The sequence below is a fragment of the Salvelinus alpinus genome, chromosome 23 (assembly GCF_045679555.1).
Source record: "Salvelinus alpinus chromosome 23, SLU_Salpinus.1, whole genome shotgun sequence".
Taxonomy (NCBI): Eukaryota; Metazoa; Chordata; class Actinopteri; order Salmoniformes; family Salmonidae; genus Salvelinus; species Salvelinus alpinus.
Window position 1 is genome coordinate 1,013,856 of NC_092108.1, and position 14,098 is coordinate 1,027,953.

The 14,098-nt window shown below is 41.0% G+C and overlaps 1 protein-coding gene across 2 annotated transcripts in view; it reads right to left on the reverse strand.

The window, feature by feature from the left end:
* Nucleotides 1-14,098, reverse strand: part of LOC139550038 (charged multivesicular body protein 5-like) — a 35,673-nt gene that overhangs the window by 20,168 nt on the left and 1,407 nt on the right. For both annotated transcript variants that reach the window (XM_071360616.1, XM_071360617.1), the window contains exon 3: nt 8,579-8,625. In XM_071360616.1, coding sequence (XP_071216717.1) covers nt 8,579-8,625 — 47 coding nt within the window. The remainder of the gene's footprint in view (nt 1-8,578; nt 8,626-14,098) is intronic.

The following is a 14,098-nucleotide window of genomic DNA, read 5'->3' on the forward strand; positions in this document are numbered from 1 at the left end:
ATATAACATGGCCGTTATTCATACCTGGAATATAACATGGTCGTTATTCATACCTGGAATATAACATGGCCGTTATTCATACCTGGAATATAACATGGCCGTTATTCATACCTGGAATATAACATGGTCGTTATTCATACCTGGAATATAACATGGCCGTTATTCATACCTGGAATATAACATGGCCGTTATTCATACCTGGAATATAACATGGCCGTTATTCATACCTGGAATATAACATGGTCGTTATTCATACCTGGAATATAACATGGTCGTTATTCATACCTGGAATATAACACATCATACCTGGAATATAACATGGCCATTATTCATACCTGGAATATCACCTGGCCGTTATTCATACCTGGAATATAACATGGTCGTTATTCATACCAGGAAAAAAACATGGTCGTTATTCATACCTGGAATATAACATGGTCGTTATTCATACCAGGAAAAAAACATGGTCGTTATTCATACCTGGAATATAACATGGCCGTTATTCATACCTGGATTATAACATGGTCGTTATTCATACCAGGAAAAAAACATGGTCGTTATTCATACCTGGAATATAACATGGTCGTTATTCATACCTGGAATATAACATGGTCGTTATTCATACCTGGAATATAACATGGTCGTTATTCATACCTGGAATATAACATGGTCGTTATTCATACCTGGAATATAACATGGCCGTTATTCATACCTGGAATATAACATGGTCGTTATTCATACCTGGAATATAACACATCATACCTGGAATATAACATGGCCATTATTCATACCTGGAATATAACCTGGCAGTTATTCATACCTGGAATATAACATGGTCGTTATTCATACCAGGAAAAAAACATGGTCGTTATTCATACCTGGAATATAACATGGTCGTTATTCATACCAGGAAAAAAACATGGTCGTTATTCATACCTGGAATATAACATGGCCGTTATTCATACCTGGAATATAACATGGTCGTTATTCATACCAGGAAAAAAACATGGTCGTTATTCATACCTGGAATATAACATGGTCGTTATTCATACCTGGAATATAACATGGTCGTTATTCATACCAGGAAAAAAACATGGCCTTTATTCATACCTGGAATATAACATGGCCGTTATTCATACCTGGAATATAACATGGTCGTTATTCATACCTGGAATATAACATGGTCGTTATTCATACCTGGAATATACACATGGTCATTATTCATACCTGGAATATAACATGGTCGTTATTCATACCTGGAATATAACATGTTGATTATTCATACCTGGCATATAACATATCATTATTCATACCTGAAATATAACATGGTCATCATGCATACCTGGAATATAACACATCATACCTGGAATATAACACATCATACCTGGAATATAACACATCATACCTGGAATATAACACATCATACCTGGAATATAACACATCATACCTGGAATATAACACATCATACCTGGAATATAACACATCATACCTGGAATATAACACATCATTATTCATACCTGGAATATAACATGGCCATTATTCATTCATGGAATACAACATATTATACCTGGAATATAACACATCATCCCTGGAATATAACATATCATACCTGGAATATAACACATCATTATTCATACCTGGAATATAACACATCATACCTGGAATATAACACGTCATACCTGGAATATAACATGGCCGTTATTCATACCTGGAATATAACATGGGCATTATTCATACCTGGAATATAACATGGGCATTATTCATACCTGGAATATAACACATCATACCTGGAATATAACACATCATACCTGGAATATAACATGGCCATTATTCATACCTGGAATATCACCTGGCCGTTATTCATACCTGGAATATAACATGGTCGTTATTCATACCAGGAAAAAAATATGGTCGTTATTCATACCTGGAATATAACATGGTCGTTATTCATACCAGGAAAAAAACATGGTCGTTATTCATACCTGGAATATAACATGGCCGTTATTCATACCTGGATTATAACATGGTCGTTATTCATACCAGGAAAAAAACATGGTCGTTATTCATACCTGGAATATAACATGGTCGTTATTCATACCTGGAATATAACATGGTCGTTATTCATACCTGGAATATAACATGGTCGTTATTCATACCTGGAATATAACATGGTCGTTATTCATACCTGGAATATAACATGGCCGTTATTCATACCTGGAATATAACATGGTCGTTATTCATACCTGGAATATAACACATCATACCTGGAATATAACATGGCCATTATTCATACCTGGAATATAACCTGGCAGTTATTCATACCTGGAATATAACATGGTCGTTATTCATACCAGGAAAAAAACATGGTCGTTATTCATACCTGGAATATAACATGGTCGTTATTCATACCAGGAAAAAAACATGGTCGTTATTCATACCTGGAATATAACATGGCCGTTATTCATACCTGGAATATAACATGGTCGTTATTCATACCAGGAAAAAAACATGGTCGTTATTCATACCTGGAATATAACATGGTCGTTATTCATACCTGGAATATAACATGGTCGTTATTCATACCAGGAAAAAAACATGGCCTTTATTCATACCTGGAATATAACATGGCCGTTATTCATACCTGGAATATAACATGGTCGTTATTCATACCTGGAATATAACATGGTCGTTATTCATACCTGGAATATACACATGGTCATTATTCATACCTGGAATATAACATGGTCGTTATTCATACCTGGAATATAACATGTTGATTATTCATACCTGGCATATAACATATCATTATTCATACCTGAAATATAACATGGTCATCATGCATACCTGGAATATAACACATCATACCTGGAATATAACACATCATACCTGGAATATAACACATCATACCTGGAATATAACACATCATACCTGGAATATAACACATCATACCTGGAATATAACACATCATACCTGGAATATAACACATCATACCTGGAATATAACACATCATTATTCATACCTGGAATATAACATGGCCATTATTCATTCATGGAATACAACATATTATACCTGGAATATAACACATCATCCCTGGAATATAACATATCATACCTGGAATATAACACATCATTATTCATACCTGGAATATAACACATCATACCTGGAATATAACACATCATACCTGGAATATAACATGGCCGTTATTCATACCTGGAATATAACATGGGCATTATTCATACCTGGAATATAACATGGGCATTATTCATACCTGGAATATAACACATCATACCTGGAATATAACACATCATACCTGGAATATAACACATCATTATTCATACCTGGAATATAACATGGTCGTTATTCATACCTGGAATATAACATATCATTATTCATAGACGGAATATAACATGGCCATTATTCATACCTGGAATATAACATGGTCATTATTCATACCTGGAATATAACACATCATACCTGGAATATAACACATCATACCTGGAATATAACACATCATTATTCATACCTGGAATATAACATGGTCATTATTCATACCTGGAATATAACATGGTCGTTATTCATACCTGGAATATAACATGGCCGTTATTCATACCTGGAATATAACACATCATACCTGGAATATAACACATCATACCTGGAATATAACACATCATACCTGGAATATAACATGGTCATTATTCATACCTGGAATATAACATGGCCGTTATTCATACCTGGAATATAACATGGCCATTATTCATACCTGGAATATAACATGGCCGTTATTCATACCTGGAATATAACATGGTCGTTATTCATACCTGGAATATAACATGGCCGTTATTCATACCTGGAATATAACATGGCCGTTATTCATACCTGGAATATAACATGGCCGTTATTCATACCTGGAATATAACATGGTCATTATTCATACCTGGAATATAACATGGTCGTTATTCATACCTGGAATATAACATGGTCGTTATTCATACCTGGAATATAACATGGCCGTTATTCATACCTGGAATATAACATGGTCGTTATTCATACCTGGAATATAACATGGTCGTTATTCATACCTGGAATATAACATGGCCGTTATTCATACCTGGAATATAACATGGTCGTTATTCATACCTGGAATATAACATGGCCGTTATTCATACCTGTAATATAACATGGTCGTTATTCATACCTGGAATATAACATGGTCGTTATTCATACCTGGAATATAACATGGTCGTTATTCATACCTGGAATATAACATGGTCGTTATTCATACCTGGAATATAACATGGCCGTTATTCATACCTGGAATATAACATGGTCGTTATTCATACCTGGAATATAACATGGCCGTTATTCATACCTGGAATATAACATGGTCGTTATTCATACCTGGAATATAACACATCATACCTGGAATGTATAAATACATGGTACATGGTACATAATACATTCACATATATATATTTATATATATTATATATATTTATATATTTTATTTAATTTAACCTTTATTTAACTAGGCAAGTCAGTTAAGAACAAATTCTTATTTACAATGACAGCCTAGGAACAGTGGGTTAACTGACTTTTTCAGGGGCAGAACGACAGATTTTTACCTTGTCAGCTCGGGGATTCGATCTAGCAACCTTTCGGTTACTGGCCCAATGCTCTAACCACTAGGCTACCTGCCGCCCCCCTCTAACCACTAGGCTACCTGCCGCCCCCCTCTAACCACTAGGCTACCTGCCGCCCCCCTCTAACCACTAGGCTACCTGCCGCCCCTCTCTAACCACTAGGCTACCTGCCGCCCCTGTCTAACCACTAGGCTACCTGCCGCCCCTGTCTAACCACTAGGCTACCTGCCGCCCCCCTCTAACCACTAGGCTACCTGCCGCCCCCCTCTAACCACTAGGCTACCTGCCGCCCCCCTCTAACCACTAGGCTACCTGCCGCCCCCCTCTAACCACTAGGCTACCTGCCTCCCCTGTATATCCCCAAAGCCAACACCTCCTATGGCCACCTTTCCTTCCAGTTCTCTGCTGCCAATGACTGGAACGAATGGCAAAAATCGCTGAAGTTGGAGACTTATATCTCCCTCACTAATTTTAAGCATCAGCTATCTGAGCAGCTAACCGATCGCTGCAGCTGTACATAGTCCATCTGTATATAGCCCACCCAATCTACCTACCTCATCCCCATATTGTTTTTATTTACTTTCTGCTCTTTTGCACACCAGTATTTCTACTTGCACATCATCATCTGCTCATCTATCACTCCAGTGTTAATTTGCTAAATTGTAATTACTTCGCTAATATGGCCTATTTATTGCCTTACCTCCTCACGCCATTTGCACACACTGTACAGTGATCCCTCGCCACTTCGCGGTTCACTTATCGCGGATTCGCTATTTCGCGGATTTTCATAATGCATTTTTTTTTTTTTTTTGGTGCATTGTGCTCTGCATTCTGATTCGCTAAAAACTCACTCCCGCTTCTTGTATCAAAACATGCTACGAATTGTGCTATCATTTTGTCGTCTCGTGCAGTTATGTGTACGTACATAAAACAGCTTGGCAAATTTACATTAAGTTGGCCAAATTATCTTGTAATTTCGAACATCTCCTAAACCCATAATGTCGACGAAACGGCCTACACGTGAGTCACTGTATTTGTATACATGTAATAGTTGCTAATTGTAAAAAAAAAAAAAGTTTTCTATTTCGCGGATTTCACTTATCGCGGGTCATTTTCGGAACGTAACCCCCGCGATAAACGAGGGATTACTGTATATAGACTTATTTTCTACTGTGTTATTGGCTTGTTTATTGTTTATTCCATGTGTAACTCTGTGTTGTTGTTTGTGTCACACTGCTTTGCTTTATCTTGGCCAGGTCGCAGTTGTAAATGAGAACTTGTTCTCAACTGGCCTACCTGGTTAAATAAAGGTGAAATAAAAAAATACACTTTTTATTTTTAATACATTTCCTTTATTCCCCTCCAACCCCACCACCCCTCCCCCAACTGGAGTAAACTATTGAACAACAAGGCCTAGGCCTGTATTTCCAGCTTATACATACTATATACATTTTATGGACACTGTACCAAAACAAATGATCTAATGATTCTGCCTCCTCGTAGCAAAATCTGCAGAGCTGGAAAGGTTGCATCACTCATATAAATAACATTCTGTTGGTTGCAAGAATTCTGTATAATAATTTAAATTGAAAAATTCTAAGTTTTGAATCCGTTTTGCATATCAGTTCATAAACCAGAGGTGATGGAAGATTTCATCAAGCAGCTGAGGGACAACTTCTCCACCAGATTTGAAGACTACAGCATGCCCAAGGAAAACATTGTGTTTGTACGTGATCCTCTCACAGTCCTCCCAGGTAGAGAATTCTCCTCCCTTGCTAAGAAAACGATACAACTCGCTGGATGAGGCCGCAATTCAAACTGAGCTGATTGAATTCCAGACATCGAGCTAAATCAGGGATGTGCTCAGGAATGCCGAGTCCCTGTGTGGGTTGAGGGTGTCATTCTCAGAGGAATACAGCACAAAAAACAAACTAGCATTTTATGTCCTAACAATGTTTGGATCGACTAACACCTGCAAGCCCCCATTTTCCTCGATGAACGCAATCAAGACTCACGACAGGAACTTTCACATAAGTCAATCAAGTACTGCCTGCGTATTAAAATCACATCCATCTCACCCGACATCCACAAGATCGTGTCCGAGAAGAAATGCAACGTGTCCCATTGACTAAGTAAATTAGTGGCCTATATGACTGTATTTAGTAAATACTCACATTATTATGAGTGCTTATCCAGGGATATTTAGGTCTCAAGCTGACAGTATTTTCTGTTTGTAAGTAAGAATTTCACGGTAAGGTCTACACTCGTTGTATTCGGCACGTGACAAATAAAGTTTGATTTGGTTTGTGTAGGACGCTACATTTAAATGATTGTTTATGTAGGACGCTACATTTAACTGATTGTTTACGTAGGACGCTACATTTAACTGATTGTTTGTGTAGGACGCTACATTTAACTGATTGTTTGTGTAGGACGCTACATTTAACTGATTGTTTGTGTAGGACGCTACATTTAAATGATTGTTTATGTAGGACGCTACATTTAACTGATTGTTTGTGTAGGACGCTACATTTAAATGATTGTTTGTGTAGGACGCTACATTTAAATGATTGTTTATGTAGGACGCTACATTTAAATGATTGTTTATGTAGGACGCTACATTTAAATGATTGTTTGTGTAGGACGCTACATTTAACTGATTGTTTGTGTAGGACGCTACATTTAAATGATTGTTTGTGTAGGACGCTACATTTAAATGATTGTTTGTGTAGGACGCTACATTTAAATGATTGTTTATGTAGGACGCTACATTTAAATGACAGCCTTATAGCCTACCTCTGCCAGATCAATTATGTTATATAGGCCTAGGCTCGGGAAGAAATAGACTCCGATTAAGCCCTCTTGATGTTTGTAAAGTCAAATTAAAATGAAGATTATTGTTGAAATGAATTACTCAACTGGTGTAGTTTTTCTCCATCTGTTGCTGGGCAACACTTGCATAATAAGTGGGCTATATTTTCAGCACCAGGCGCTGTTCACCTATTGCCTGGCTGCAGCTTGGTGTTTCAGCACCAGGCGCTGTTCACCTATTGCCTGGCTGCAGCTTGGTGTTTCAGCACCAGGCGCTGTTCACCTATTGCCTGGCTGCAGCTTGGTGTTTCAGCACCAGGCGCTGTTCACCTATTGCCTGGCTGCAGCTTGGTGTTTCAGCACCAGGCGCTGTTCACCTATTGCCTGGCTGCAGCTCGGTGTTTCAGCACCAGGTGCTGTTCACCTATTGCCTGGCTGCAGCTTGATGTTTCAGCACCAGGCGCTGTTCACCTATTGCCTGGCTGCAGCTTGGTGTTTCAGCACCAGGTGCTGTTCACCTATTGCCTGGCTGCAGCTTGGTGTTTCAGCACCACAGAATGGTCCGCTGCCTGTTTCATTAGTTGACTCCTGCATTCTCTCTCCTCATGAATGAAATTAAAATGTACGTTTTGCATTATTTAGGTGGGTTAACTTCCTTCTTGGGACATTTTGCATCTCGGGTCTGAGATTTAGAAAATAAATAAATTAAAAGAATGTTCATAATTCATTTTTGGGGCTTTGGGGTGGCAAATAATTTTGTTGGAGGGCCAGATTTGTCCCACTGGCCACCAGTTGGGGAACCCTGATCTACACTGATTGAAGTGGATTTAACAAGTGACGTCAATAAGGGATCATAGCGTTCACCTGGATTCACCTGGTCAGTCTATGTCTAATGTTTTGTCCACTCAGTGTAGAATACAATATATCACATATCTTCAATATAAAATATAATTATTAATATCTTCAATATAAAATATAATTATTCATACCTTCAATATAATATATCATTATTAATACCTGGAATACAATAAGCTGAATAGACAATTTGACTCATTTTCTGAGTGTTTGTTTCTAAACAACAGTGGTACCTGGTTTATAAAGTAGTAGTGAAATGAACATCATCTTACTGTCTCTTCTGCTTCAGAACCCTCATGGCTTTCTGCTTCACCATGTTCTGAAGAGGAGATAGAAGACTTTATTAGTCCACCAGCTTTCCCCTCCCAAGAACACCGACAGACAGGCAGGCTGACAGACAGACAGGAAGACTGACAGACAGAAAGGCAGACAGACAGGAAGACAGGCAGGAAGACAGACAGGCAAGACAGACTGACAACTAGAGACAGACAGACAGGCAGGCAGATAGGCAAGACAGAATGCCAGACAGGCAGGCAGACTGACAAGAAGACTTTATTAGTCCATCAGCTTTCCCCTCCCAAGAACACCGACAGACAGGCAGGCAGACTGACAGACAGAAAGGCAGACAGACAGGAAGACAGGCAGGAAGAAAGGCAGACAGAAAGGACGACAGACAGGAAGACAGGCAGGAAGACAGGCAGGAAGACAGACAGGCAAGACAGACTGACAGACAAGACAGACATTAGGACAGAGACAGACAGACAGGCAAGACAGACTGACAGGCAGGCAAGACAGATTGACAGGCAGGCAAGACAGACTGACAGGCAGACAAGACAGACAGACAGGCAGGCAAGACAGACTGACAGGCAGGCAAGACAGACTGACAGGCAGGCAAGACAGACTGACAGACAAGACAGACATTAGGACAGAGACAGACAGACAGGCAAGACAGACTGACAGGCAGGCAAGACAGATTGACAGGCAGGCAAGACAGACTGACAGGCAGACAAGACAGACAGACAGGCAGGCAAGACAGACTGACAGGCAGGCAAGACAGACTGACAGGCAGGCAAGACAGACTGACAGACAAGACAGACATTAGGACAGAGACAGACAGACAGGCAAGACAGACTGACAGGCAGGCAAGACAGATTGACAGGCAGGCAAGACAGACAAGACAGACAGACAGACAGACAGGCAGGCAAGACAGACTGACAGGCAGGCAAGACAGACTGACAGGCAGGCAAGACAGACAGACAGGCAGGCAAGACAGACTGACAGGCAGCAAGACAGACAGACAGGCAGGCAAGACAGACAGACAGGCAGGCAAGACAGACAGACAGGCAGGCAAGACAGACTGACAGGCAGGCAAGACAGATTGACAGGCAGGCAAGACAGACTGACAGGCAGACAAGACAGACAGGCAGGCAAGACAGACTGACAGGCAGGCAAGACAGACTGACAGGCAGGCAAGACAGACTGACAGACAAGACAGACATTAGGACAGAGACAGACAGACAGGCAAGACAGACTGACAGGCAGGCAAGACAGATTGACAGGCAGGCAAGACAGACAAGACAGACAGACAGGCAGGCAAGACAGACTGACAGGCAGGCAAGACAGACTGACAGGCAGGCAAGACAGACTGACAGGCAGGCAAGACAGACTGACAGGCAGGCAAGACAGACAGACAGGCAGGCAAGACAGACTGACAGGCAGGCAGGCAAGACAGACAGACAGGCAGGCAAGACAGACTGACAGGCAGGCAAGACAGACAGACAGGCAGGCAAGACAGACTGACAGGCAGGCAAGACAGACTGACAGGCAGGCAAGACTGACCGACAGACATACTGACACATAGATTTGCAGGCATCAGAGGTTAGTGTAAGGGATCAGTCAAGGGCAGTGTTTCCCAAACTCGGTCTTCAGGACCCCAAGGGGTGCACGTTTTGGTTTTAATGATGATGATTAGTTGATCATCTGAATCAGCTGTGTAGTGTTGGGGGAAAATAAAAACGTGCACCCCTTGGGGTCCCGGGGACCGAGTTTGTTAAACGCTGCTCTAGGGTGAAACCGTTTGAATTAAAACACGTTTTGACAGCGAAGGAGATGTACCGCGCTGCATGAGGCAAATGGTGGTCACACCAGATACTGACTGGTTTTCTGATCCACGTCCCCTTCCTTATTTCTTTAAGGTATCTGTGAGTAGGGCTCTACCTGATTTGAAAAAATCTTGGTCGACTGAGAGTTTTGTTGTTTCGGCCAATCTATTAGTCTACATTTTAAAACGTGTATTTTTCTGTATATAGACACATGAAATCAACTATATGTAGGCTACTGAGCTTGTCTGATGCTTTAAGCAATTAAAAAGGAAGACACACAAATGACTAAAGAGGGAGCAAGAGATCAATATAGCTGCTGTTGCTGGGCTTGGCAGATTCTGCTACTATGTTCCTGAAGTTGGCAGTAACAGGCTACACCAGCAGTCTGCAACCTTCTCCATGTGGAGAGCCAAGTTATCCTACCATTTCTACTGATCTGTGTAGTTGGCAGTAACAGGCTGTTATCCTACCATTTCTACTGATCTGTGTGCCAGTTATGATTTTTATATGCGCATTTCTGTTAGTTTCATTTATAATGAAGGTCTTCAAAATCAACGTCATGTGTTTAATCAAAATGTTATCTAAATAATAATGATACAAATCTAAAAGTAACTTCTATTGACAATATGTAAAAATATCCTACAGTCATGGCCAAAAGTTTTGAGAATGACACAAATATTAATTTCCACAAAGTTTGCTGCTTCAGTGTCTTTAGATATTTTGTCAGGTGTTACTATGGAATACTGAAGTATAATTACAAGCATTTCATAAGTGTCAAAATATTTTATTGACAATTACATGAAGTTGACGCAAAGAGTCAATATTTGCAGTGTTGACCCTTCTTTTTCAAGACCTCTGCAATCCGCCCTGGCATGCTGTCAATTAACTTCTGGGCCACATCCTGACTGATGGCAGCCCATTCTTGCATAATCAATGCTTGGAGTTTGTTAGAATTTGTGGGGTTTTGTTTGTCAACCTGCCTCTTGAGGATTGGCCACAAGTTCTCAATGGGATTAAGGTCTGGGGAGTTTCCTGGCCATGGACCCAAAGATTGATGTTTTGTTCCCCGAGCCACTTAGTTATCACTTTTTCCTTATGGCAAGGTGCTCCATCATCCTGGAAAAGGCATTGTTCATCACCAAACTGTTCCTGGATGGTTGGGAGAAGTTGCTCTCGGAGGATGTGTTGGTACCATTCTTTATTCATGGCTGTGTTGTTAGGCAAAATTGTGAGTGAGCCCACTCCCTTGGCTGAGAAGCAACCCCACACATGAATGGTCTCAGGATGCTTTACTGTTGGCATGACACAGGACTGATGGTAGCGCTCACCTTGTCTTCTCCGGACAAGCTTTTTTCCGGAAGCCCCAAACAATCGGAAAGGGGATTCATCAGAGAAAATGACTTTACCCCAGTCCTCAGCAGTCCAATCCCTGTACCTTTTGCAGAATATCAGTCTGTCCCTGATGTTTTTCCTGGAGAGAAGTGGCTTCTTTGCTCCCCTTCTTGACACCAGGCCATCCTCCAAAGGTATTCGCCTCACTGTGCATGCAGATGCACTCACACCTGCCTGCTGCCATTCCTGAGCAAGCTCTGTACTGGTGGTGCCCCGATCCCGCAGCTGAATCAACTTTAGGAGACGGTCCTGGCGCTTGCTGGACTTTCTTGGGCGCCCTGAAGCTTTCTTCACAACAATTGAACAGCTCTCCTTGAAGTTCTTGATGATCCGATAAATGGTTTATTTAGGTGCAATCTTACTGGCAGCAATATCCTTGCCTGTGAAGCCCTTTTTGTGCATAGCAATGATGACGGCACGTGTTTCCTTGCAGGTAACCATGATTGACAGAGGAAGAACAATCATTCCAAGCACCACCCTCCTTTTGAAGCTTCCAGTCTGTTATTCGAACTCAATCATCATGACAGAATGATCTCCAGCCTTGTCCTCGTCAACACTCACACCTCTGTTAACGAGAGAATCACACATGATGTCAGCTGGTACTTTTGTGGCAGGGCTGAAATGCAGTGGAAATGTTTTTTGGGGATTCAGTTCATTTGCATGGCAAAGAGGGTCTTTGTAATTAATTGCAATTCATCTGATCACTCTTCATAACATTCTGGAGTATATGCAAATTGCCATCATACAAACTGAGGCAGCAGACATTGAAAATTTATATTTGTGTCATTCTCAAAAGTTTTGGCCATGACTGTACATAAAGCCAACAAACATTAACATTGTAGCCTGCAGGTAGAAAACATCCTGATAAAAAAAATATCCTATGAATCACATTGGTTACACATGGACTGTCTGCAACGAACATGCAAAATTGTATCAACTATCAACTTGGTCCAGCCTGAAGCTTGCACTAGAGAACTTGCAACATTGTATCAAATATTCTGGTCCCTCAGAGTTTCCCCTGCCAGTGAGCTCCAGACTGACAGACACGGCTGTAGGCTATTTGAGCCAGTTAGCTCCAGACTGACAGACACGGCTGTAGGCTATTTGAGCCAGTGAGCTCCAGACTGACAGACACGGCTGTAGGCTATTAGAGCCAGTGAGCTCCAGACTGACAGACACAGCTGTAGGCTATTAGAGCCAGTGAGCTCCAGACTGACAGACACAGCTGTAGGATATTTGAGCCAGTGAGCTCCAGACTGACAGACAGCTGTAGGCTATTAGAGCCAGTGAGCTCCAGACTGACAGACACAGCTGAAGGCTATTAGAGCCAGTGAGCTCCAGACTGACAGACACAGCTGAAGGCTATTAGAGCCAGTGAGCTCCAGACTGAAAGACACAGCTGTAGGCTATTAGAGCCAGTGAGCTCCAGACTGACAGACACAGCTGTAGGCTATTAGAGCCAGTGAGCTCCAGACTGACAGACACAGCTGTAGGATATTTGAGCCAGTGAGCTCCAGACTGACAGACAGCTGTAGGCTATTTGAGCAAAGGATAAGAAGTAATCAAGAAGGGCTATTTTATGACATTTCCACTGGATCAGAGCAAGACATTTTCCCCCTTTCATACTGAGTGGTCGAAAGGGAGAGAGCTGGAAAGACTTTTCAAATAGGCTACATTAAGGAACTGCTGTCATTCTCAATGGCTGTAAAAAAACAGACTTGGTTTACCTGCTGTTTGAGGTGAGGAAGATTTTACTTTGAGAAGTTCCACAGCTCATTAGTGGTTGTGTGTTAAGCCAATCTGAAATACAATCGGATCACCAAATAGGTACATTTATATTCCTACATTTACAGGCCAGGTAGCCTAAAGGCCTATTCTAAGCCTAATCAGGTGCGTGTCCTTAAGATTGACAGGAGCACTCTAAACAAAAGACAATTAATAAATTGACAACTCGTAAATGAAATGAAATATACCCCCCCCAAAATTCTCACAAGTTAGGCCCTGCAAGTTAGGCCCTGCAAGTTAGGCCCTGCAAGTGCGCTCCGCAAACAACTTGTTTTTTAATATAATTGCCACTTCTCGGCTAAAAGAATCTTGGGTCGACCAACAGCCTATTGACCAAACAATCAACTAAATGAGGTCAGCCCTATCTGTGACCAACAGATGCATCTGTATTCCTAGTCGTGAAATTAATAGATTAGGGCCTAATTTATTTATTTCAGTTGACTGATTTCATTATATGAACTGTAACTCAGCAAAATGTTTAAAATTGTTGCACGTTGCGTTTAGATAAGTGTA